Source organism: Ranitomeya imitator, chromosome 9 (assembly GCF_032444005.1).
Source record: "Ranitomeya imitator isolate aRanImi1 chromosome 9, aRanImi1.pri, whole genome shotgun sequence".
Lineage (NCBI taxonomy): Eukaryota > Metazoa > Chordata > Amphibia > Anura > Dendrobatidae > Ranitomeya > Ranitomeya imitator.
This window is the reverse complement of record NC_091290.1, coordinates 29260037-29288002: the sequence shown is the minus strand read 5'-3', so window position 1 is coordinate 29288002 and position 27966 is coordinate 29260037. Positions and strand designations below refer to the sequence as shown.

At 40.7% G+C, this 27966-nt stretch overlaps 1 protein-coding gene across 1 annotated transcript in view; it reads left to right on the top strand.

The window, feature by feature from the left end:
• LOC138648570 (uro-adherence factor A-like) overlaps nt 1-27966 on the top strand; it is a 92221-nt gene that overhangs the window by 49333 nt on the left and 14922 nt on the right. Inside the window, exons 4-13 of the mRNA XM_069738349.1 lie at nt 50-103; nt 5503-5681; nt 7854-7993; nt 10537-10596; nt 10803-10935; nt 15661-21157; nt 24465-24610; nt 26045-26093; nt 26176-26982; nt 27076-27139. Coding sequence (XP_069594450.1) covers nt 50-103; nt 5503-5681; nt 7854-7993; nt 10537-10596; nt 10803-10935; nt 15661-21157; nt 24465-24610; nt 26045-26093; nt 26176-26982; nt 27076-27139 — 7129 coding nt within the window. The remainder of the gene's footprint in view (nt 1-49; nt 104-5502; nt 5682-7853; nt 7994-10536; nt 10597-10802; nt 10936-15660; nt 21158-24464; nt 24611-26044; nt 26094-26175; nt 26983-27075; nt 27140-27966) is intronic.

Sequence of the window (27966 nt, the reverse complement as noted above, 5' to 3'; positions counted from 1 at the left end):
GAAAAATAATGGAGCCGACAGATGACCTGCCATTTAATTTTTCTTGCAGGACCCACACTCTGACCACTTTGAAGAGAAAGAATGGACATTTCAGGTTGAGGGGGTAAGTGTGAGCCAGATGTTGTAATTTGATCATTCCTGTTCCAGTCCGTGTTCATTTTTCTTTACAAGCCTTGTGGCTTTGTTAATAGAAAAAATTGGAGTCCGGCTCAACAGGACTGGATTTTCCTTTTCTTTTCTTTTTCGAAAGAAAATATAGTGCATACAAAAGTCATGAGTAAGACTGTTTAACGCAGTCGAAACGCGTCGACTGGGTCATGTCGACCATGAAAATTTTTCTTTTGTATGCACTATATTTTCTTTTGAAAAATAAAAGAAAAGGAAATCCAGTCCTGTTGAGCCGGACTCCAATTTTTTCTATTCTCTTTGATGTGAGGCCAGGGCGAGGCCGGTGTCTGAGCCCCAGGTGGATGAGCATAGAGCAACTGGGTGAGCTGGAATCAAGTCCTCATGGCTTTGTTGTCAGTGTTCGCTATCAGTGATGCCTCCTAATTCCATGAGGTTGTGTAACTTGGATGTTCAGCAATGTAATTACAACTAGGGGCAGACTTTATAATTATACTGCCTGAGGCAGAGAGAAAAGCCAGGACAGAAGCCCGTGAGATTAACATGGCGTGCTTGAGAAATATAATGCGGCTGTATTCACAGTAAACCACCATGTACGGATAAGTGGACGGCAGGCTAGTCATTTGTCTGTAAGCCCTTTTTCTTGAGGCATCTGCCGTGGCAGAAAACATCTTTTATATTACTTAAAAGAGTTTTCTAGAATTCGAAAAATGTGGAAGCTTTCATTCAGAAACAGCGCCACCCCCTGACCATGGGTTATGCTTATTGTTACAGCTCAGTTCTCTTCAATGGGGCTGATTTGCAAACCAGACACAATTCCTTTAAAAAAAAAAAAAAGAACCTTGTAACCAGGTCAAAATTGGCCAGTTTTTGTTTCCCATTGCTCCCCTGAATATTTCGCTTTTTTCTTTTTTAAAATCTGCCATACGGTTTCAGAGATACAGGTTTTTTTTATTTAGTGATAATTTTTTATGGTCTTTACAAGGGAGGAGCCAAAAGCCACGCCCCTGAGGATCATGTGAGCCACGCCCCCTGCTAAAGACCAATTAAAAATTAGCACTGAATACAAAGGCCCATATCTCTAGAACCATATGGTGGATTTAAAAAAAGAAAAATTCACAATACTCAGGGGAACAGAGGAAATAAAATCAGAGAAATAACTGTTCGTTTTTTATTTGTTGACAGGTTCCCTTTAAAGAAGTCTCATTGACTCTAATTCTGATGGATTTGAGCAGTGTTTGACTCTAATTTATTTATTTTTTTATATTGACTCCCAGCAATTATCTGTCCACGGCGTTTTTTGATGGACTATTTTGATTTTTTTTCCCATTGACGTCAAGGGTGAAATTGACAGTCTATTTTTCACTTTGCTTAGAGGTTTTTTTCTTTGTATTTTTCTACAGTTTAGCATAGTGAGAAAAATTAATGACAGCATATGCAATCAGACACTAAGGGCCGGATTCATTAATGCGTTTGCGCTTTTTTTTTTTTGTCTAGTTTTTGGTGTTTTTTTTACCTGTTTTTCATTTTCACCTAATTCTTCTTTTTATTTGCTTTCTTTAAAGTCTAATTTATATGCGTTCGCCTGTTTCTTATGTCCGTCATTGTAGATGGGGCTTTGAGTTTTGTCTGATTCATGAATTGCAACTCTTTAAAATGTTGCAAAACTTTCCCCTCTTGGAGCGATTCTACGTACATTTTGCAAAGTTTGAGACATTTTAGCAGCGCATTCAATTTTTTGCTCTTAAAAGGTGAAAAAAAAGGGTAAAAGATAAAATAAAAAACATTTTTGATTATAAACAAAATCCCTGAAGAATATGAGCCATTTTGATGAACTTGATGTGAAAAAATGTCAACAACTAGCTCAAGAAAAAATAGGAAAAGTGACTCAAAATAAAATGCAAATGGTGAATTGGGTCACCACCAGTCTTCAGGTGGAAAATACAGTAGTCATATTGGAGCAACTGAATCCAATGTATCTATAGAAAATTGTCCTGGACCTCTTCTCTCGGCTCCAGCCCTCACCTCTCCTATTTATCCTCATACGCTGGGTTGCCTGGATGGTCTGGCGTGGTGGACAGGTGCAAACACAGTGAAGGAAGCGCCAGGGTGTACAAAGGGTAGCTCATAGAGTTGACGGTAGCCCATCTTGACCTTCAAGAGCAGTGCCATGGGGCGGGCAGTTTGAGAACCCGTGGTTCCGAAAACTCCAGGAGTGGAGACTCTGGAGCGCCTGAACTCACTGGGAGTGGGACGCCACTTACGTGATGGCACATTTTGACTCCACTTTCATTATTTTAACCTCCCGCCTCGGATTCGGGTCTTCTAGCTAGGAAGAGGAACTTTTTAATTCTTGGCTGAAGGTCCGTTCATTGTTCACTGTGAACACCTTTTTCTTTCTTTTGTTATGTCATTGTGTGCCATTTTTTTTCTGATTTGTCTTGCCTTTTCTCCATCCACTGGGCATATTCCCGTCTACTGAAGTGTTCTGGCCGACAGCTGCGTTTTGGCGGCTGCTGGTCCTTTAATTTCTTATTACTCTGCAACCATCACCGTGTCTCCAGCAATGTATATGTGCCAGTCCAGCGTCTCCTGAGTATCCTTTCATGTGTATGCCCCAGCCCCGGTGTCTCCTGTCATGTGTATACGTTAGCCCCGTTGTCTCCTGTCATGTCTATGCCCCAGCCCCAAAGTCTCCTACGTCATGTCTATACTCCAATCCTGGTGTCATCTGTGTGGTGTATATGTTCCAGCCCTGATGTCTCCGGTGTGATGTATATGCTACAAACCAGGTGTATCTTATACGATGTATATACAACAGTCTCAGTGTCTCCTATGTGGTGTCTATACAGCAGTCTCTGCATCTCCTATGTGATGTGTATATGACAAATCTCCCACTGCTTAAGGTCTATAAATGAAACCTGAGCAGTGATTGATTTCCCACTATAACTAGACCTGCAGTGTAATTTATATCTATGTTTGGTATGACTTACTTCCACAAATTTTTTACAAAACTTCTAATCGCAAAGAGTCGCCTGCACTCCTGACTGATGCAAATCTGGAAAAGCCGTTGTGAGTAGCAGCATCATCCATACCACTAAAATCATACACGGCAAAGAGAAGCAGCTCCGGCCATCACATTAGTTAGTTAAATGTTTGAGCAAATATATCAGGGTGATTTTGAAGTTGATAATTTTGTATGGGCCCCGAAGGATGGTAGAAATATCCAAATTGTGCCTGGCAGAAAAAAGGTTCCTCACCCCTGGTCCAAGGGTTCATTCAGACGTCAGTATTCTCATGTACGAGAAAAACGGACCGAGTATTCTGATCAGACTTTGATCAAAATCCGAACACAGTTTGGTCCTAGTGGCATCAGCTTATCTCGTACGTGACGAAGAAAGAAAAATGTCTCCATCTTTATGGTAGACGGTAAAAATCGGACCTCACTCAGATGTCATCCTCTGATTTTTTTTCTGTGACCCTTTGAGTTGCATTGCCAATTTTGATCCGACACTTGGAATCAAAATCAGATACGTCGACGATATTTTTCTCCGACCACTCAGCCTGAGGAAATAATCACAGCCCCATAGAATACGTATGTACGAGTGTTATCCGTGAAAACCAAGGATAGCACTTGTACGAGAAAATCCGGTGTGAATGAGCTCTAAGAGTTTTGTGTGTGGCCATCAGCTTCCACATCACGAAGTCACTTCAGATGATGTTATAGAGAGTAATATTCAGATGAGGATTCTCATAATTACTGGATAAAATAATCAAATTCCAGGAATTGATATCCTGAAATGATCCTTGTAAACTCGTTTCACTGCACAGTCCCGATGGAGGCGCTGTATGGTTAATCACACGTAAGGTGCAGAACTCCTCTTATTATTACAGCTCTTATTATTACAGCTCTTATTATTACAGCTCTTGTATCAGACGCTTGTAAGTGGCCAAAGAGTAACACTTAAAATTAGAGTGAACTGATTCCCTGCGGCTCGGATCACAACCTGCACACGGTCACTGCTGTACATACAGCTAGACCACCAGGGGATCATATGTAACAATTCTGAAAGAAAGTTATCTGGTGAAATCAAGTTATCACCTATCCAGGGAAAATCGGTGAGTGTCCGACAGCTGGGACTCACACGATTGGCTTAAAAAAAATGTGCCACTGTTATAATGGGACAGTCCCAGCGGATTTTGGACAGTTAAGAGTGTGTGATCTTTGTATGTGCGATGCACGATGCAGAAGCCAATAATTATCATTCCCTGCCACTGCCGCCCTTGTGCGCTGACATATCTCTTCTGTTTATGTTCACACCTCTTCAGTGCGATATTCCGTTCTTGCATTGTGTTGTCACTATCTTAACATTTCGGTAATGGTGTTTGTCAATTAGGTGTTTCTGTTGAAGCGTTTCCTTCTCACGCTTTTTTTTTTTTTATTAACAGCTTTCAAATGCTGTGTTTTCAAAAAATGCCCCTTCTAATCAGTGAATAAAGACAGATATTACCATTTCACCCATGAATAGCTAAGAAGGAAAGATCACTTTAAAGTACATCTTCGCACATTATTTATTTTTATTGTTTATTAGATGAATTCTTTGACAAAAAATGTTATAAATCCATCAGATCTCTTACCGATTCTCTGCTGTCTCCAACCTTCCTCCATAGGAAGAGAGAAAACAACAGGGAGGACATTGTACACAAATTTCAAAAGTGGAGAGGGAAGAAAGTAATTTCAGTCTCAGGGAGGGCAGAGAAAAAGTGTACAAATAAGGAAGAAAGCACATTCGGACAGTATAGAAGCTGTGCTGAAATATAAACTAATGAAAAAAAAGCAGTACTCTGTATTCAAATAGACTTCGCATGCAGCCTATGTTACTGGGAGAGACACTCCTATAAGAAAGCACATAAAGAGGAAATAAGGGCAGGATAGATGCTGTGCTGACAAATAAGCTAATTATAAATCTATCAGATCTCATACTTCTAATTCTTATCACTTTGCTGTTGTCTTCCACCTTTTTCCCTAGTAAGAGAGATAACAGCAGGTGGAAAATTGTACACAAATCTCAAAATTGGAGAGGGAAGAAAGTATTTTCAGTCTCGGGGAGGGCTGAGAAAAATGTATGAATAGGGATGAAAGCACATAAAGATGAAATCAGGCAGGATAGAAGCTGTGCTGATAAATAAGTTAATTACAAATCCATCAGATCTTATAATCCTAATTCTTACTGATTCTCTGCTGTCTCCCACCTTTCTCCCTAGTAAGGGAGATAGCAGCAGGGAGGACATTGTACACAAATCTCAAAGGTGGAGAGGTAAGAAACCTTTCCAGGCATTTTTCTTTTAATTATGCTATTTTTCTATTTCCGTCAGGAATCTCGAGGACACAAAAAGCTCCTGGCCGTGGCTCCGATTGACCTACGTAAATTTGCAGCCATTAATTCTGCTCCTCGAGAAGTGAGATTACCACTTACACCACGGTCTGTAAAGGTCGTGTCTGCCGCCCTCACCGTCAGTATTACCTGCACTTTGTTGCGAGAAGGCAAAGCTACGTGAGTCAGATGCACATTTCTAACATACCAGCACTTTTTTGTGGGGTTGATTCAACTATGGTGGATAAGGCGTCACTGCAGAATCGCTATAATCACCATAACCTTTCCTGATAATGTTGTAATCCAGCTTGAGAGGAAGGCGAATATGAGAATCATGGTAATGCTAAGAAGCTACCGCAATGGTGTGACACTGTGAAGCCCTAAACTCAGATTTTTTTGTATTGAAATTGTCCCAGTTAAAGGGAATCTATCAGCAGTGGCATACCGTCAATGGCAGCAGGCCACGCAACTGCTATGGGGCCCAGTGCTACTACTGGCACAGGGCCTCCCACCCATCATTGCACGTTCAACTGTATCGGTATCCCGGATGCTGATACAGTTGAAAGTAGTGATGAAGGAAGGAGCGTGAGCTGACGCTCTCTCCTCCATCATTCTTCCTCAGCAACTGACATCTCAGCGCAGTGGACGTGATGGCATCACTATATGGTGCCCGCTGTGCTGATATGTGCGGTGCTTTGGAACCCTCGCTACAGGGACCAGAGAAGCAGGGGAACAAAGAGGAGATGGGAGTATTGTGATTTTTATTTTTTAAATTAGTGAGTACATTGTGATGGCAATAAAACTGTATGGAGCACTATGAGATGGATTATACTATATGTAGGACTATGGGGAGTGCATTATTCTATATGAAGGACTATGGGGAGTGCATTATCCTATATGGGGGACTGTAAAATGTATTATACTATATGGAGGACTAAGGGGAGTGTGTTATACTATATGGAGGACAATGGGGTGCATTACACTATATTGAGGACTATGGAGTGCATTATGCTATATAGAGGACTATGGGGAATGCATTAAACTATATGAAGGACTATTGAGGTGCATTATACTACATGGAGGACTATGAGGGTGCATTATACTATATTGAGGAGTATCGGGTGCATTACACTATATCGAAGACTATTGGGTGCATTATACTATATGGAGAACTATAGGGAGTTCATTGTAGTATATGGAGCACTATGGAATGTGCATTATATTATTTGGATGACTATGGGGAGTACATTATGTTGTGTGGAGGACTATGGGGTACATTATATTATAAGGAGAACTATGGGTGTGCATTATACTATATGGAGGACTACAAAGAGTTCATTATACTATATGGAGGATTATGTGAAGTGCACTATACTATATGGAGGACTATGTGGGGCTATTATAATATTTGGAGGGCTATGTGGGGGCCATTATCATTTTTTGGAGGCTATTGTAAATAGACAGTGTACATACAGAGGCATGTGCGGGTGGTGTCAGCTTTTAAGCTCTACTACATTGCTAAGTCTAAAAACTCTGATTGTATCAGAACTTTTGCACCCAGCAGTATAAGTGATACATTTCTGGAATCAGGGTCTCTTTGCCTACATTATGCTGCCCTCAGATGAGGTAGAAAAAAACTGCTGATAGATTCCCTTAAAACTGTGAAATCAAAGTAGGAAAAAGTATGTTTTAGTTTCAGTGTCCCAAAATTACATCTCCCAGAGAGAATAATACATCAGCAGCGCGTGCCATAAAGCGTAGGATGTTATGTAATCTAGCACATATGAGATACTGTGTATGTATGTGTGTGTGTGTGTGTGTATATATATATATATATATATATATATATTTTTTTTTTTTTATTATATATATACATATACATTATTGCTTTCATTTTTTCTTTCTGCTTAGGAGATTTATTCTAGTACCGTAACAATACTACTGCTCACAGTACATCTTACAGTATGTATCGGAGATACTTTAATAAGTGTAATAAATACAGTATACATATATGAACTAGAAGCAAACTGCGTTAAAACAGTACAATAAGAAAGTAACGATACAATAGGGATTTCCTCACGGTCCATTGAACACAAAGCTTTATTTTATATAATGATCTTTTATGAATATTTTATTACCAGCGCATGCAGAAAATAAAGGTAACAGAGGATGTGGTGCCGACAGTAGCCTCTATACGAGCACTGACCAGGCCCGTAGAACAATCCGTGGAATAATCAGGAGGTGCCGTTCTATAGACAGTGAATGTCGACTTGTGGCCTTACTTAACATTCAGCCACCATTTAACAAGTAATGTTCCGTCATGGAGTAATTGTCTTTTTGGCTGCACCCCAGGGATGATGACATGCAGAGTATTGCCAGTCTCTTGAGTCTGAAGCCATCAGACATCGCAGACCTTGATGACTTCAATGACGAGGAAGAGGAGGACAAATTGCAGAGACAGAATCGCAGTTCTGTGGGTTCAGCGCCTCGAGGTGACATTTGGATTCAGATCCCTTTGTTTTTCTATCTCTTCCATGTTTTCCTCAAATTTTACTCTCCAGACATTACATTAATATTTTTAATTAGAAAATAATGTGATACATCGACCCTACATTTAGAGATGTCCACTTTTGGGACGCTAAAGCCCAAACCAGTAGCTTTGTCCCGTCTTTTTGGGCTGTCATTATAACCAGTTTTGTAGATGATTCCTGGGTTTCTATATGAGTGGTCTTACATGGGACGTAGGACCAGCGCCACCTCCCCGCCACGGCTTTGGTTTTAGAGTTTTGGCTGCAGTGGTGACAACACATCATCAGCGCGCATCACCGTTGTAGCCAATCATTGAGCTTGGCAGCTAGCTCCTTTACCTTGGGACAGTGATGGACAGTGTTGACTTGACGTCACTACCGAGACTGGAGCAGTAGCAAGGAGCCATCGCTGGATCCAGGGAAGGTGAGTACCTTCTATGTTTCTTATTTTAGATAATTTAAAGAGTTTGGGGGTCCACTTTTCTGAAAATGAACAATCCCTTTAATATGTTAGTAGATGTATTAAGTTGGCTTTGAACACTAAATGGCCTTTCTCCCAATTCTAACATAGACATGTAGGACATGCACATTGATATCAGAAGTTAGAGGAGACCTACCACCAACAGACTCATTGGGCATCTTGACATTTAATCCATCTTTTCCCTAACATCTTTCTCGGGGGAGAACCAGTAGGCCCCAATAATACACCATAGTTTACTGGTCCTGAAGAGATTGGTGTTTTTAGCTCAGAGGCTTACCTTAAAATGGACTTGTCACTCGTTAAATATATGTAATTTTTTTTTACCGGCGTAAATGCCGCTGTTCTCCTGAATCCGGCGTTGTTGTTTTTTTTTGTTCCTGCGCCTCTCCATTCCTGAGATATGGCCCCTTCTTCCCTGTGTGTAAATTTAGCCAAGTGGGGTATGGTCATCAACTCTTCGATTTCTTGAGGACCATGCCCAGTTGGCTTACAAGACTAGATTTTCATACAGGGCAGACGAGGCCAAATTTCAGGAATGGAAAGACGTAGAAACAAAAGAAAAACATCGCCGGATTCAGAAGAACGGCTTCACTTACACCAGGTAAGAAAATAACATATTCATGCAAGTGCTAGGTCCCGTTAAAGCTCCTGGACCCCAATGCACAATCTGTAAGGTACAGCCCACATACTGTGCTCCATTTTTGATGCTGGTGTTTTCATACAACAAGATTTGGGCTCCTCAGACACCAGGGTTTGGATGAGGTTGCACCTCCTCTAGGTTTTATCTCACGTGTATAACCTTCTTTAGACACCTTCATCTGTACACAACACTACAAAACCATTTCAGATTACAGTGGCTACGCAGCCTTTTCAGATTGATGGCTAGTGCTGGCTTAACACATTTTACTGTCCATGTATTGACCAAGGTTTCCAGACTGGTCCATGAGGCTGTTGCGTTCACGTCAAGAGACCCACAACGAGTCTGGAAGTTGCGGTGCTACACAGAAGCTGGCCTTATCCTTAGCATAGTCCAATAAGATTGGATTGGTGGGGGTCCAAACATCTGCATTCTCAGCTGTATGCATTGTTATGGCAGTGGGGCACGATAACAGCTAATTGCCAGAGCCATATTTCATTAGCAGTCATATTGCTGCAAATTTTCGAATCTCTTCCTTTGAAAAATGGTACAATATCTTGAAGGAACACTAAAAAAAATTATAGATAGGAAATTATGAACAATCTTTAAACAGCTGATTGGAGGGGGTGACAATTGGTGGACCCCCCAATCTAATATTAACAACTTATTCCGATTATAGGATAAAGACTGGACAACCCCTATAAATAGAGAACATAAAAATCTGACGGTTGAAGTCATGAGAAACATGGATTTGCAGTTAGAATTTTTTATGTTATCAGTTATCACACTGATGTGTTTCCTGCAACGGCCCGATATCCCCAACACTCAGATATCTCCATCATAAATGACGCAGAATATTCTAAAATTTAGTGAGGTTTATATATACATCTCAGACATTCTCATTGTGTGCAGTGTCGTTATTTATATCATTATTTGGCTTTACATTAGTTATTATTAGAGTTGGTGCGAATCGATTCACAGGATCCCATCCATCGGCCATCTCGGTAATCTGTGAGCGCCGGATGGGAAGGCCTGAGAACCACTATTTTTTCCCTTGGCCATCGATGGCTCCTTTTTTGATTAGCTAACAAGACAAGGGCTGGTTAATCAAAAAAAAAAATAGTGGAAATTCTCAAGGCTCCTGTCCGGTGGTCACAAATGACTGACCTGGCCATGGACCGAATTCACACCAGCTCTACTCGTAATGGCTCCATTGTGTTTTTCCTTCTTGTTCTCCACTCTTTGTTATACTCTTTCTCTCCTTACTTCAGGTTACCTTAAAAACATTTTGTCTGACTACTTGTCAGGTAAACCTTGTTTTCTCGTAGCCTACAATCTTCTCCTCATGTGTCGTGTTTTACGCAACTAATTGTCGGTGACTTTTTATAGAGCCGTTGCGGGAGCTCAGCACTCTTGCTGAGGAAGACGATGAAACGTCTCTTTCTACAAGTAGGTCTCCTTGGATCTAGTTTACTTCTACATCTCATTCCTAACTTTTCTCTCACTTTCTATCTTTTGCCTTTTCCTTCTTTCAGAGAAAACTCCTTCTCTCCGTGATACTTCCAAGCCTTCTCTTACTAGTCCTCCTCCTGTGCCACCATTTTATCCAAGAATAAATAAGAAAGTGAAATCTGATAAGAGTTCTCTCCCTACAGCCAAGAAAGAAAGCGCTAAACTTGTAACTGATGACAAACATGGCCACCACAGCAATGAAAGGGCCAAGCGCTTGTCTAGAAGATCTCTGGAATCCGAGGCAAGGATGACTGCAGTCCCAAGCCAAGACCAGAGGTCAGTAAGAGATGTAACAACCATTCAGTTCTGTAATCTCTACCACCTTGAGATGCCAAATATCGACAGGTGTTCCATCTCTACCATGAATGGCTATGATGGGAATACCCGCTTGTTTTTACTAACTGGGGCTGTTGTGTGGCCAACCAACTTATGAATATGGCATCCAATAGCCATTTTTTTAAATATTTTTGCAAGTTTCTTACAAAATACTTAATAAACTCTGCTTGTATAGATAAGAAAAATTCCCAAAATTCGATTTGGGCTTCATTCGAATTCAGCAGATTCGAGTTGGTCCTAATCGAAAGAGCCCCGATTGTCGAGAAAAGGTGTTTATGGTTCTCTGAAGTCTCTCCGGGTCCCAAAGAGTAATAAACAGAGAAAAATACTCACTTGTCCTAGGCTGTCACCTCTGCCACCGGTCCTTCGCATAGAGGTCTCTTCAGTTTTTCCATCGCTGAGCCTGAGGCCAACATGGTCAAGTAGGGAGCAACGTGTATTGCTCCCATTTGATCGCGTAGACCTCGGTATTGGAAGAACTGAAGTGACCATTGTGGAGGACCGAGGAGATATGGTGGTGGCAGAGGTGATGTAGGGAGTCAGGCGAGGATCAAGTGTTTTTTTTCTTTACATTTTAACTACTTCTTGGACCTTACAAGAATTCAGCAACATTGATATTTTTCTCCATTATATTGCTGAGTTAGTGAGAATTTAATCCTGAAAATTTTGTATTCTGGCAAATTCAAAATATTTTGGTAAATTTGTAACAAATTTGATTTTTACCAATCTCTATCTGCCTCATATGAAATCTATGGATGAACTATTACACCTTCAGGTAGCTCAGAGGTTGCATGAAAAAGCATATGAAGAATCTCTTTGCATTTACTCTTCATGGATTAGTCTACACCCTAGCTTTTTAATCTGGTGCACAAATACACCTTAGTTGACTCTACACTACCCCCAAACTTTGATGTTCATAAGTGCAGTATACAGTGTATATATATATATATATATATATATATATATATACAGTGCCTACAAGTAGTATTCAACCCCCTGCAGATTTAGCAGGTTTACACATTTGGAATTAACTTGGCATTGTGACATTTGGACTGTAGATCAGCCTGGAAGTGTGAAATGCACTGCAGCAAAAAAGAATGTTATTTCTTTGTTTATTTTTTTTTTAAATTGTGAAAAGTCTTTTCAGAGGGTCATTTATTATTCAACCCCTCAACCCACCAGAATTCTGTTTGGTTCCCCTAAAGTATTAAGAAGTAGTTCAGGCACAAAGAACAATGAGCTTCACATGTTTGGATTAATTATCTCTTTTTCCAGCCTTTTCTGACTATTTAAGATCCTCCCCAAACTTGTGAACAGCACTCATACATGGTCAACATGGGAAAGACAAAGGAGCATTCCAAGGCCATCAGAGACAAGATCGTGGAGGGTCACAAGGCTGGCAAGGGGTACAAAACCCTTTCCAAGGAGTTGGGCCTACCTGTCTCCACTGTTGGGAGCATCATCCGGAAGTGGAAGGCTTATGGAACTACTGTTAGCCTTCCATGGCCTGGACAGCCTTTGAAAGTTTCCTCCCGTGCCGAGGCCAGGCTTGTCCGAAGAGTCAAGGCTAACCCAAGGACAACAAGGAAGGAGCTCCGGGAAGATCTCATGGCAGTGGGGACATTGGTTTCAGTCAATACCATAAGTAACGTACTCCACCGCAATGGTCTCCGTTCCAGACGAGCCCGTAAGGTACCTTTACTTTCAAAGCGTCATGTCAAGGCTCATCTACAGTTTGCTCATGATCACTTGGAGGACTCTGAGACTGACTGGTTCAAGGTTCTCTGGTCTGATGAGACCAAGATCGAGGTCTTTGGTGCCAACCACACACGTGACATTTGGAAACTGGATGGCACTGCATACGACCCCAAGACTACCATCCCTACAGTCAAGCATGGTGGTGGCAGCATCATGCTGTGGGGCTGTTTCTCAGCCAAGGAGCCTGGCCATCTGGTCCGCATCGATGGGAAGATGGATAGCACGGCCTACCTGGAGATTTTGACCAAGAACCTCCGCTCCTCCATCAAGGATCTTAAGATGGGTCGTCATTTCATCTTCCAACAAGACAACGACCCAAAGCACACAGCCAAGAAAACCAAGGCCTAGTTCAAGAGGCAAAAAATCAAGGTGTTGCAGTGGCCTAGTCAGTCTCCTGACCTTAACCCAATTGAAAACTTATGGAAGGAGCTCAAGATTAAAGTCCACATGAGACACCCAAAGAACCTAGATAACTTGGAGAAGATCTGCATGGAGGAGTGGGCCAAGATAACTCCAGAGACCTGTGCCGGCCTGATCAGGTCTTATAAAAGACGATTATTAGCTGTAATTGCAAACAAAGGTTATTCCACAAAATATTAAACCTAGGGGTTGAATAATAATTGACCCACACTTTTATGTTTAAAATTTATAAAAATTTAACTGAGCAACAAAACTTTTTGGTTTGTAAGATTTATGCATCTGTTAATAAATCCTGCTCTTGTTTGAAGTTTGAAGGCTGTAACTTATTTGCATCTTATTAAACCTGCTAAATCTGCAGGGGGTTGAATACTACTTGTAGGCATTGTATATATATATATATATATATATATATATATATACAGTGGGGCATAAAAGTATTTAGTCAGTCCGCAATAGTGCAAGTTCCACCACTTAAAAAGATGAGAGGCGTCTGTAATTTACATCATAGGTAGACCTCAACTATGGGAGACAAACTGAGAAAAAAAAATCCAGAAAATCACATTGTCTGTTTTTTAAACATTTTATTTGCATATTATGGTGGAAAATAAGTATTTGGTCAGAAACAAAATTTCATCTCAATACTTTGTAATATATCCTTTGTTGGCAATGACAGAGGTCAAACGTTTTCTGTAAGTCTTCACAAGGTTGCCACACACTGTTGTTGGTATGTTGGCCCATTCCTCCATGCAGATCTCCTCTAGAGCAGTGATGTTTTTGGCTTTTCGCTTGGCAACACGGACTTTCAACTCCCTCCAAAGGTTTTCTATAGGGTTGAGATCTGGAGACTGGCTAGGCCACTCCAGGACCTTGAAATGCTTCTTACGAAGCCACTCCTTCGTTGCCCTGGCGGTGTGCTTTGGATCATTGTCATGTTGAAAGACCCAGCCACGTTTCATCTTCAATGCCCTTGCTGATGGAAGGAGGTTTGCACTCAAAATCTCACGATACATGGCCCCATTCATTCTTTCATGTACCCGGATCAGTCGTCCTGGCCCTTTTGCAGAGAAACAGCCCCAAAGCATGATGTTTCCACCACCATGCTTTACAGTAGGTATGGTGTTTGATGGATGCAACTCAGTATTCTTTTTCCTCCAAACACGACAAGTTGTGTTTCTACCAAACAGTTCCAGTTTGGTTTCATCAGACCATAGGACATTCTCCCAAAACTCCTCTGGATCATCCAAATGATCTCTAGCAAACTTCAGACGGGCCTGGACATGTACTGGCTTAAGCAGTGAAACACGTCTGGCACTGCAGGATCTGAGTCCATGGTGGCGTAGTGTGTTACTTATGGTAGGCCTTGTTACATTGGTCCCAGCTCTCTGCAGTTCATTCACTAGGTCCCCCCGCGTGGTTCTGGGATTTTTGCTCACCGTTCTTGTGATCATTCTGACCCCACGGGGTGGGATTTTGCGTGGAGCCCCAGATCGAGGGAGATTATCAGTGGTCTTGTATGTCTTCCATTTTCTAATTATTGCTCCCACTGTTGATTTCTTCACTCCAAGCTGGTTAGCTATTGCAGATTCAGTCTTCCCAGCCTGGTGCGGGGCTACAATTTTGTTTCTGGTGTCCTTTGACAGCTCTTTGGTCTTCACCATAGTGGAGTTTGGAGTCAGACTGTTTGAGGGTGTGCACAGGTGTCTTTTTATACTGATAACAAGTTTAAACAGGTGCCATTACTACAGGTAATGAGTGGAGGAAAGAGGAGACTCTTAAAAAAGAAGTTACAGGTCTGTGAGAGCCAGAAATCTTGATTGTTTGTTTGTTTCTGACCAAATACTTATTTTCCACCATAATATGCAAAAAAAAAATGATAAAAAAACAGACAATGTGATTTTCTGGATTTTTTTTTCTCAGTTTGTCTCCCATAGTTGAGGTCTACCTATGATGTAAATTACAGACGCCTCTCGTCTTTTTAAGTGGTGGAACTTGCACTATTGCTGACTGATTAAATACTTTTTTGCCCCACTGTATATATGCATATATAGTGTATATATGCAGTATAGACATAGCGCTGTCCATTTTGCAGTGGCCATTCTTGGTATTGCAGCTCAATTCCATTCACTTGAATGGGAATGAGCAGCAAGTAGCTGCAATACCAACAACTGCCACTATGAAACAAGTGGCACTGTACCTACTAATCATTGAGCACTGGGCCCCTTCAAGGGACCGGAAGTCAACATTGAGGTTCTGGAAAACACTTTTAAACTTGACTTGCTTTTCTTGGATAAAACAAAAGGTATTGCAATGGATTTTATTGCAGTTGTGTATCTGGGTATTTCTTAAAAAGTGACATATTGTTAAATATTATTAGAAATACAAAAAAACTAATAATGATATAGGAAAACAAATATATAATACATACTATTATACATTTTAAACACTTCACTGCTTATTCCCTACATTTCCTTTTTTTTATACCCTTAGGCTCAACGAGGTATGGAAGATCCGAGAAGTCACCCCTGACAATAAGCCGCTTCTCAGCGCCAGAGCCATGGAACAGCCAGAGTCAGCCCCTAGGGATGGGTGTAGGGAGGCTAGGGAGAGCTTGGAAGAGATGGTGTCAGAGCCTTCAGTCCATCCTGAGGACGCAGCAATAAAGAAAAGAGGTCACACAATAATAGTCACAGGAGATGACACAGAGGTCAAGATACCTCCAATGCCAAGTATCCCAAAGAGAGCAAAAGTGGAGAGAGAACAAGTCGCAAACAAACCGGTAGAAATAGCTCCAGAACCTGCTCCGTTTTCTTATCTGCCACAAAGAACATCTGTTAGCCAAGATGTAACATTTCCCGAAAAAATACTTTATGCAGAAAAGACCCCAGATAAAACATCCGAGATTCTAGAGATTAAAGTCAGGTCTGCAGAAAAGGATGTAAGAATGACGTCAGGGGTTAGCGCAAAAGCGATAGGTGATGGGCAGAAGTCCCCGAAAGCAAATGCACAAAACGCTTATAGAGAAGATCTTGCGACAGTAGTAGACCGAGGCGCATTAACACAACCAGCAACTGCTGGAGCTGAGAACTTTCCAAGTTCAGATAGTAACATAAATCAGATGCTAGAAAATGTGCAAGATGAGACATACAAAAAAGATCAGGGAAGCAGTAATGATGACCAAGGACTAGGAGATCTAAGGGAACATAGATTGGTGGAGAGGGATGGCGTAGAGGAGATAAATATACAGGAAGGAGAAGAAAGGGAGGGAAATCTCGAAAACCAGTTTGTATTACAGACAACAAAGGATGAAAGGAAAATTAGTGACTCCCCAGAGGCCGTAGTCCACAGAGGGCAAGAAACTAAGGCTGAGTTTTTGGAAAAAATACATGAAACTGTCAAAGAAAGAGAAGTGATGGTCAGTGAGCATGAAAGCATGCTGTCGGTAGGAGAGATACTGAAGGGTACGATGTACGTTAAAGACTCAGTACCGGAAGACACATTCTGTACTGTGGATACAAGTCTGCAAGACACAAGAGAGGGTGACACAGATGTACAAAAAGACAATAATATAAATAACACTATTTTAGAAAATTTACAAGACGATCAGGAGAGAATAGATGGTAGCGAGTTTGAAAAAGAAGTCGTTTCACTCGTAGTTTCTGAGATTGAGCATACGCAAGATACTTTAGGTGAGATTGAGCATACGCAAGATACTGTAAGTGATACTGAGCATTCGCAAGCTACTTTAGATGAGACTAAGCATAAGCAAGATACTTTAGTTGAGACTAAATATACGCAAGATACTTTCAGTGAGACGGAGCATATGCAAGATACTTTAGGTGAGATGGAGCATACGCAAGATACTTTAGATGAGACTAAGCATACGCAAGATACTTTAGGTGAGACGGAGAATACGCAAGATACTCTAGATGAGACTAAGCATACGCCAGATACTTTAGGTGAGATGGAGCATACGCAAGATACTCTAGGTGAGACAGAGAATACACAAGATACTCTAGATGAGACTAAGCATACGCCAGATACTTTAAGTGAGATAGAGCATGTGCAAGATACTTTAGGTGAGATGGAGCATGTGCAAGATACTTTAAGTGAGATAGAGCATGTGCAAGATACTTTAGGTGAGACAGAGCATACACAAGGTACTGTAGATGAGACTAAGCATACGCAAGATACTTTAGGTGAGACAGAGAATACGCATGGTACAGTAGATGAGACTAAGCATACGCAAGATACTTTAGGTGACCAACTGAGCACACAACAGCCAGTTACTCTAGCAGAGAAAACAATGCGTGACATGCCAGTGCAAAAATACAATAAGGACCAAGTCCAAGAAAATAACGAGAAAAGGCAAAATGGGGCTGTGACTATCATGGACTTTGAGAAGGAGACACGGATCAAAGAGTCTACGAACAGAATTGAAAATAGAGTGAGTGAACCTGAAATGGTGGAGGAAAAAATAACACAACTAGATGAGAGACTGTATCAAGTGACTGATAAAGACAAAGCTCTGCAGGACATGACAGTGACAACAGGAGAAATAGGACCGGGCAGTTATATTACACATTGCTTAATACAGTGTACACAAAGGGAAATAGGTTGGGACAATCAGGACGGCACAGATAAAACAGAGGACACGATGCATAGGGCTGAATATGAAATTGTGGGTGAGTCTGAGGGTATACAAACATTTGATAAAAAGACAGCAGAGAAGTTCACTATAGATGTGGTAGAAAGTGGACCACAAGAGAAGGAACAAGATTTGATCACTAAATCACAGTATGTGATAATAATGGAGTCACCTGAAATGGCAGTCAATGCTAAGAAACTAGATCCGGAAGAAGTAGGTATTCAAGGGGACTTTATTTTAGAGGAAAATGAAGTTAGTGAAATGGAAATAGCCCAAGAACTTAATGTTGACAGAATTACATGTGAACAAATTCGAAATCCATCAGAAGAAATTCTGATGTCTGAGAAACATCAGTATCCAGATGATACTTTGGAAGTAAGATCAGCAAATGATCAAAATAAAGTTAGAGAAACACATATGTTGACTAATGAGAGACTTGAAGAGGAAACACTTAAAGATGAAAAGGAAAATCAGCAACTACTTGAGAACATCAGTAGATCTGAAGAAGTAGTAAATCTAATAAGCAGGAAAGAGTTGTATATTCAGTCATGTGGATGGTTAGACGAAGAAGCATCCAGTGCCAGAAAGTCAATAAGTCAAGAAGATAGCTTGGATATAGAAATAATTAATCTTCCCAGAGAGGGAGAAGGATATACGGAGGCAGAAGGTCATGATAATTTGTTGGAGAAATGTCTTTTGACAAGCAGTAGTGTACCAACACATGGAGATAGAACTGGTAAAGAGACAGATATAAAAGTTAACGAAGAAGAGTTAAATCTCAGGGCAGTGAAGATTGAGAAAATGGACTGCGTTGAGAAAGTGTTGGATGAAAAGAAGAAGAAAGATCCATGGTCTTGGACAAAGATTAGGTCAGATGTAGAAGAAGCAACAGAAGTGAGGGCTGTGAATCAAGGCAATGAGTTTTATAACACTGAAGAGGAAGCAAGTGGATCAAAAGATGTTGCATATCAAGAAGATTTAAATACTTACCTTTTGATAGATGGAAGTCTAAATGTGGAGGAGGTATACCTTGGGACAACCAAGAATGAGCCAACAGACATAGTTAAACAAGTATTTGATCGTGAGAAAGAGAAGGATTCATTCTTTTGGACAAACAATAGCCAAGATTTGAAAGCATCAAACGAGAGAATGGTCCAAAAAGATGATGTTCAAAATACAAGTATTTGGGGAATAGAGAAATTAGAAGATGAAACAGATACATCAAATGAGCTCCCTGATCAAGAAAATTTGAGTACTTGCCTTTTGATAGATGAGAGTCTAAATGTAGAGGAAATATACCTGGGGACAACCGAGATTGGAAAAACAGATTTTTCAGAGGAAGTTGTAGCTCAAGAGAAGCAGGAATATTCGTGTCTTCAGCCAAACGATAGGCTGGAGTTTTTAGCATTGACAAATGAGGAAACCGTGGATAGAAAAGATGAGGTTCCTACCACAAGCATATGGGGAATAGAGAAATTGGAAGAAGGAATGGATACATCAAAAGAGGTACTCGGCCAAGAAGATTTAAATACTTGCCTTTTGGTAGATCGGAATTTAAATATAGAAGAGGTCTACCTTGGGGCAACCATAATTGAGAAAACAGACATAGATGAGCAAGTACTGGATAAGAAAAATGATGATTCATGTATTTGGGAAAATACTAGTTTGGCAGTGGAAGCTCCATCAAAAAAGGAGACTATGGATATAAAAGATAAGATTTATAATAAAGGTATCCTTACATCAGAAAGATTAATTGAGGAAGCCAATGGATTAATAGAGGTACCTGATCGAGAAGATTTAAATACTAGCTCTTTGATAGATGGAAGCCTGAATATGGAAGTGGTGGATCTTGGGACAACTAAGATTGAGAAAACAGGTTTAGTTATGCAAGAATTAGATCAAGAGAAAGAGCCATGCTTTAGGACAGATATTAGACTGGTGGTGGAAGCAGCAACTAATGTGAATCGCATGAATCAAAAATACGAGGGTCGTAATACAGGTATCGAAATAATAAAGACATTAGAAGACAAAGCAAAAGAGATAGATGATCAGGAAGATTTAAAAACTGGCTTTTCCATAGATGGGAGCCTAAAAGTGGAGCCAGTCATAATTGAAAGTCCACAGAGCCAAGACGATGAAGCTGAAGAAACATGGTTCTGGGCAAATGAGGAGCTACCTAAGGAGACAGCTAATAGTGAATTGGCAATGGATGAAAACTATACGGTAGAAAATGAAATGGAACAATGTTTGCTTGGAACACACAACCTCCATGAAGCTGGAGAACATGACAGAGGAATTAAAAACAAGAGTGATGACGAGAAACGTGGGCAGCAGGAAAGTAAAGATGGAAATATAGAGGTAAGAGATGGGATAGATGACAGTGTATTTGTGGTGGCACATGATGGAAAGCTACAGGATACTGAGAATAGCTTAGAAGAACAGATTAAAAAAACAACTATAGAAAGCAGGATAAATACTGCGAACACTGTAGAACAAGGAATAATATCTGTGCAGAACTCATCTTTTAAAGAACTCGAAGCAGAAAAGAAAGTAAATGAGGAAGCGACAACGAAGACCAAAGAGAACATTATTAAGACTTCTGAACTGCCATTAGATATGAAGGGAGAAGAAGGAACTGTCCTAGAGGAAGTGTCTACTGAAGGCAAAAAGGAAGAAGTATCAACAAGTGTTCAAGACACTTCAGCCGTGATGCAACACAAAGTACTGGAAATAACCAATGCCAAAAATAAAATATCCGTGGAACAGTTTGGTTTTGAGGTTGATGAACAAACGTCCTCACTTAGATCAGGTAATGTCGAATTAGATATTAAGGATTTAGAGAAAACCGAAAAAGTACAAGGGAGTACAGCTACATCAGAAGATAGGACATTCAATGACGATGTATCACGAGAAGCCTTCAAGGAACCCGTATCACAAGAGACCCAACATTTTAGAACTGAGAAGGTGGTAGAAATTTCATCATCTTCTAAAGATTTTATACAGAACCTTGCAAAAACCTTGCAAGAATATGATTTCCCACAGGAAATAAAAGTGAAAGGTCAGAAACAGGTAGACCTGGGAGGTCAAGACATCGAGAATGTGGTGGAGGACAATAATGAACTTTCTAGAAAAGATATAGAATCTTTAAACCAGGAGTTTCACCCTACTTTTGCCCCCAGTGAGACCTATTCTATAGATAATAGTTCACCAGGGGCTGAGGAAAGCAAAACTCACCTGTTGTCAGAGTGCGCACTTCCCATATCACCTCCTCAAACCCTTGGACAACAGTGGAGCAAAGAAAAGAAGAGACTGAGCCAGAGCGCAGGGCAAGTAGGGGAGGTAGGTGACAGTCTGTGACCGAGAAGAGGAGGAGACAGTGCATGGGTTGTGGTTAATTCTGAGCTCCTCCGAAGAAGGAGGGAGAGTGATGTTCTATGGGGAGGATGAAATTCAACGAAGCACTGGGCAATACACGTACCTGTGATGGCACTCTGCAGTTATCCCCTAGAGCAGGAGAAGAGAAGAAAAACACTTAAAAATGGTGGAAAAGTTGTCATCAAAATACATTGTAGCTCAAATTCATGGTCAACACTATAAAGGGAACCTGTCACCCCCAAAATCGATGGTGAGGTAAGCTCAGCATCATCAGGGGCTTATCTACAGCATTCTGGAATGCTGTAGATAAGCCACCGATGTTACCTGAAAGAGGAGAAAAAGACGTTAGATTATACTCACCCAGGGGCGACTCCGGCGCAGGCGTACTTTGTCTGCCCTGTTGAGGGCAGAGGAAAGTACTGCAGTGCGCAGGCGCTGGAAAGGTCAGAGAGGCCCGGCGCCTGCGCACTGCAGTACTTTGCTCTGCCCTCAACAGGACAGAGAAAGTACGCCTGCGCCGGAGTCGCGGTGTGAAGACCAGAAGAGGACGTCATGGAATGAAGATGGGAGGCCCCGGAGCGGACCTGAGACACCCATTTGACCAAACCGCAGCGGGACCGCCCCTGGGTGAGTATAATCTGATGTCTTTTTCTCCTCTTTCAGGTTACATCGGGGGCTTATCTACAGCATTACAGAATGCTGTATATAAGCCGCCGATGCTGGTGGGCTTACCTCACCATCGATTTTGGGGGTGACAGGTTCCCTTTAATATCATTTCACTCTATATTTTGTTGTCTTGTCTTACAATAGTGCCAGAAATATCTAAACTAAGATGTATTACACTTTAAAATAAGGAATCGACATAATAGCCATAAAGATGTAATTCCAATGGCACTGGGCTCCCGCTATACGGCTCTGCTTCCAGCATCGGAGAGGGCACAGTCTGAACTGGCAATCAATCAGTACACCGCCCCTTGGCAAGTAGGAAGTCTGGAGGCAGGGGAGCGGCGCACTCCTGAAGAATGAAATGAGACAAAGCCTTTAAAGCTGATCTGTAACCATATTTCACAATGCAGACTACATCCTTTTATATATTTATCTTTTAGACCAGATGAGGCTGGAATATTTGTGTTGAAAAATCCATGTCAGAACCGCTGTGTAATCCTTGTTGAAAATTTTGATAGAAATGGACTCATTTTAATATCATGGGAAAATTAAAAAAACAAGAAAAAAAAAACAACAATTATACAGACATTCATTTTTAAAGTAAATTCACCAGCCTCATCAGGTCTACCTAATTTGCAGTTTGTATTATAAAACCTGGTGAAGGATCCAGTTACTGGAGAGAAAAAAAAAAAGTTTCTCCCCATTCTACTTCCTGACAGTCCTTTACAATTTGGACAGCACTTGGATGCCATCCGAATGCGTTCTGATTTTTTTCAAGGACTCGTAAACTTGCATTGTTGATTTTGATCCAACGCTCAGATCCAAATCGGACATGTTTCTGATGTTTTCTGCAGACCACTCAGTCGCTAAAAAAAAAAAAATCAGACGTGTGCGCAACCCCATAGAATATCATAGGTATGAGTGCTATGTGTGAGAACCACGGGTAGCACTCGTACGAAAAAACCGGAGGTGTGAATGAGCCCTAAGGATGCCTATCATTTATACCTATCCGTAAGGTGACAAGTGTAATTGGTTTTATAACTCTTGAATAAAAAAAAAAGCTGGAGAAAAAACATAACAGATGTCCCTTTTGCAGAATCTATTGGAATTCTAATAGAAATCATTGATACGTTTGATATAAAAGCTTCTAATATTTGGATGATTTTCCCATAATTGTGCCCACATCCATCATATAACTGCAGAGTGTCCATCATTGCTGAAACACCAATAACAAGTCCAGCTTTCATGCTTCCCACAATTTTCTCTTTCGTCCACCCCATGGAGCCTTCTGTTTTCTGCGTCTTGCTTGCGTTACATAGTGCACGTAACTAGTAGCTGCTCTACAGCCACAATTTATTGTTTATCGCTTTGGCTCACCTTCTTGGTCTGTGTCATTAATGGATCTGGTACATGTACTGCAATTAATCTTTCCCAAAAATGGCTGCTTTGTAGTACACATGCCTCAATCTAATATTCCCGGTGTAATGGCATTTTACTTGTTAGTAACATGTTCGTTGACCATTAAATCCTGTAAATTTCAAAGTTATCGATCAGCATTGTTATTTCTGCCATCTCCTTGGTTGGAAGAAAATTGCTGTCTTCTTTCTTCATGCTTGCAGTGTGCTAATGATGCTGTCCTACTTCCAGCTTGATACCACATAGTAACTGCTCCTATCATGACCACCGCTACTTATTCTTTAGCTTGATGCTTCCATAACCCTAAAGAAATACTTTAGAGCTGTATTTGTCACCTGTACTGTTGCCCTTAAAGGGGATCATCACGTGCCATAAATATGTAATTTTTTTTACCACGTCTAATTGCCGCTGTTCTCCTGAATCCAGTGTTGTTGTTCTTTTGTTCCTGCGCCTCTCCGTTCTTGAGATATGGTCCCTTTTTTATTGTGTGTAATTATACTCTGGTTAACTAAGTGGGCGTGGTCCTCACCTCTAATCTGTGGGTGTGGTTTTCAAAACCACACCCACTTAGAAAAATGACTAGATGTAAATAGGGCCATATCTTGGGAACGGAGAGTCATAGGAACAAAATGAAAACAATGCCGGATTCAGGAGAACAACGGCATTTACACCAGGTATAAAAAAAAATAGTGGCAAGTTATAGGTCCACTTTAATTTAGTGTATGTGTGAAACCTTTTCTGCTGCCACCACATGGTAATGGTCTGAATATCATCTCTCTCTGTGTAATTTAGTTTGCAAAATGTCATTCCTCCATCATGCCGTTTGACATAGAAAAGAACACTTCAAGTTCAGAAAGAAACTTAGTATACTGATTCTTACTGACAAGAATGTAGGATGATTCTCTCCTGCTGCAAACCTGAATAATAACCTGACTACCCTAAATGTACTACTTGCATGTAGGAATGGAGCTATCTGTGGCTGTCCTGGCAATTGCTAAGCTGCTGGTCTTGTGTTGGGGTCCTTTCGTTTATAAAACTATCACCCGTGAATGTTTATTAGTTCGTTGGTACTAATAATGTACTCTGGGCAGTTTCTGCTATTGTAATCTGAAGCCTACTTGCATTCTTTCACACATATCCGTTTATCTGGCTTATATTTACCAGTTTATACTGAATTTTGTCTTTACAGGAAGCACCAAGCACAGACTCTCTTCTGCGCTGGTGTCAGGAGGTGACATCAGGGTATCGCGGCGTACGTGTAAATAATTTCACAACATCATGGAGAAATGGTCTTGCTTTTTGCGCTATACTGCATCACTTCCATCCAGAAAACATGTAAGATGGCAATAATGCTTGCTTAAGAGTATTATGGGATAAAAAAGTAAAACATCAGGGTCTAAAATATATTAAAAAAAACTTAAAAAGGACAGACAGCAAGAAAAAAGCAAGTTTGCAATTGACTTGCTTTTTCTATCTCTTGTGATTCTACAACAATAAGAGCTTTTATCTTACACAGTGTACCGCTTCTTTCCAAAGAGCTCAGCCAGTAGAGCCTGGTCGAGTGTATGCAGTAGTTACACTTCATAAAGAGTTAACTCCTAACATCCCAGTCAGATTTCTCTAGCCCATTATTTCTTTACAGCAGCTAGCTGCTCACTTCTCTCCTCTTTCATCTCCCAGCTTCTGGTCAGTTCCACATAATCAGAATTTTAGACTCGTGTTGTTACAAGATAGGGTAAAGGCCCCCATACACATTGGACTAATGTAGGTTATATCCGTCGATATCGAGGAATTCGACCAATGTTCTAATGTGTATGGGGCGCTGGCTGCCTGATGGTCAGAGAAGATGTCGATTAGACTTGTCCAATTTTGGACTGCCAATCACGTTGTTGTCCCTGACATAAGCCACCAAAGTGACAAAGTGAACATAGGAGCGCACGGCGGAGTATGCGACTATCACATGATATGGCTGTCGACCGAATGAATGGCTACAGCTTCGTTCAGAAATAAAAATGTTTATTATTAAGGAGATTTATTTTTCTTAGATATTATAGACCCTTACATATATCCATGAATTTTTAATACATTAATAAAATGTAATATTTTAGGATATTTATATCTTGTGGCACGTAGATACAAGAGAAGAGCTTGGGAAAACTATTTTTAGGACTATTTGTAGGACTAGTTGTTAATAAGTAAATATTAAAAGAGTTGTGTGACTTCCCCAAGAATTCTCAATCACCAGATGTAAATACAAAGTAATAAAATGAGGCATACTCATCTACTCTCACTCCCATCTTTCTGGCTTCTTGAGTGGTCTCCGCCAGGAGTGGAAAAGATGATGTTCTGTTGGCTGCAGTGGTCAAGAGACTGGAACGTGACATCACCCAAAACAAGACTGATGATGTCCTGTTCTTCGTTCACGTGACCAATGAGGCTTGTGATTGGCTGCAGTGGTCAGGAGACTGGAACACGACATCACCCAAAACACGTCTGATGATGTCCTTTTCTTTCGTCATCTGTCAAGTGTGGTCGTTGATTGGTTACAGTGGTACAAGACATTATCTTCTGAGGGACATCTGATCATATCTCACTCCGGTAACTCTACCGCTGCAGCCACTCACAAGTCACAGCAGTCAGGTGGCCAAAGAATAGGACTTTTCCACTTCATACCCTAGCAGAGATCACCTGAGTGGCAATGATTATAATCTCTATTAAAGGGTAATCATGGTAAATGTTCCCAATAATGTATATTTCTCTTCCTTTCAGAAACTACGACATTTTGGATCCATTAAATGTAAAAGAAAATAACAAAAAGGTAAATTTTTGGTATTCTTGCTTTAAATATTTTGGGAATAATTTATGGTACATGAGTCTTATATTTGTAATTGTACTTATAGGCCTATGATGGTTTTGCTGCTCTCGGGATACCACCACTTCTCTCCCCATCAGACATGTTGCTTCGTGCTGTCCCAGACAAACTTATCATTCTTACGTACATTTGCCAAATACAGTCTCACTTTACAAGAAAAAAGGATCCTGATAATCTACCTACTTCCTCTAAGACTGTTATGGAAGTGGAGAAACCAGAGACTGTCCCTGAACTACCCAAGGAGTTGAACTCTACGTCAAAGCAACAAAATGTTGTGTCCTTGGAAAAAAGCACTAAAAGCTCCACCTCTGAGGAACATATTGATTCACAATCTTCTACTAGTGACAAGTTCCTCTTAAATGTTGAGTCTGTGAAACAAAAATTTTCGAGCATAGTCTCTGATGAGCATTCAGAGAAAAAGCCAGTTCTTGAATGTCCGACTGGAGAAGAACACAAGAAGAAAGAAAAGGTCGCAAATGAGGCACAAAGTCCGGAGACTTCTTCAGGAAAACAGGATTTGCCAATATATTCTCCGGTGGAAAGTGTACCAAGATACCCCACCGAGGAAAAGAGGACAATTGGGTCTCAAGTACAGGAAATGGCAAATACTGAGAAAGGGCAGAATATTTCTGGGGTAGTTCCACCACCTCGCGTTAAAAAGAGACTAAGTGTCAATGGGGGTTTATTAGATATGAGCCTGGATGAGGGAGAATCTTCAGCATCGGCTCCAGTTGCTCCTCCACGAAAAGCTGGTGGTCTAGGTCATCTGCGTGATGCTGACCTAGTCAAGAAACGACGTTCTCTTATTCGGTCACAGTCACTTTCTCAAGATGAGGTGAGCTCAGTAGAGGATACAGTAATTTTATACATTCTTTTTGTTAGTTCTTTGGTTGGGTTTATGATCATGTTGTCTTATCTCCCTCTACAGGAGACAGATCTCACGGGAAAAAGTCATGAAACAAGTTCAAGGCCTTCTTCCCAAATTATCAATGGTTAGTAGCATAAGAAATGACCTGATTAATTTCTTGAGCTTTGTAATTCGAGAAAATTACTATCGCTACTATTCAAGAGTCTCTTATTCACACACTCCTTCACGGTATCTGATGTCTCACGCACTTTTAGCCTCTTAACGTCTAGTTTGGGTCTCGTTAAGGTCTCCTTTGAGATGTATGGCATACGTTGAATCTCTTTGATGAGTTTTTGGTGCAGAAACTCTCCTAAAGGTATGTTCACACTGAGTAATTTAGAAGCTTTTGTAGCAGTGGAAACTCTCCTAATCCTCTTCAAATACCTCAAAACGCCTCAAAAACGTGGAGTTTCTGCTAAAAAATCTCAGCGAAAAAACTTAGTGTGAACATAAAAAATTCTCCAATCAAAATTCATAGTTTTTGAACTCCATATGGATTTTGGAGTGTTTCTGCTCCAGAAACTCAACAAAGAACAAAAAACATTATGTGAACACACCCTAAGAACGCAGCTTATGTTTTTGTCTTCCAAGTTCACATTCCTAAAGCCATGCATTTTAATTTTTTTTGTGTGTAGCACCATTTTACATAAATGTATGTAATCCCCCTCTCCATACTGTATATCCCCATATACAGTGCCACATAGCCCTTTAAGCAGGGATTCTAAAATATTATAACACACAATACCAGCCTAATATGGAAGACGTGACCCCGACAAGCATCAGTTTGTGGGTCGTTTTACACTGAGCCCATCAGTTTTATACCCGACTTGACCTATGAATTTATAAAAGGGGAAGTAATGTTCCGACATGTCCACACATTGGGTACGAGTATTTGGAATGGACTCAGGTAGC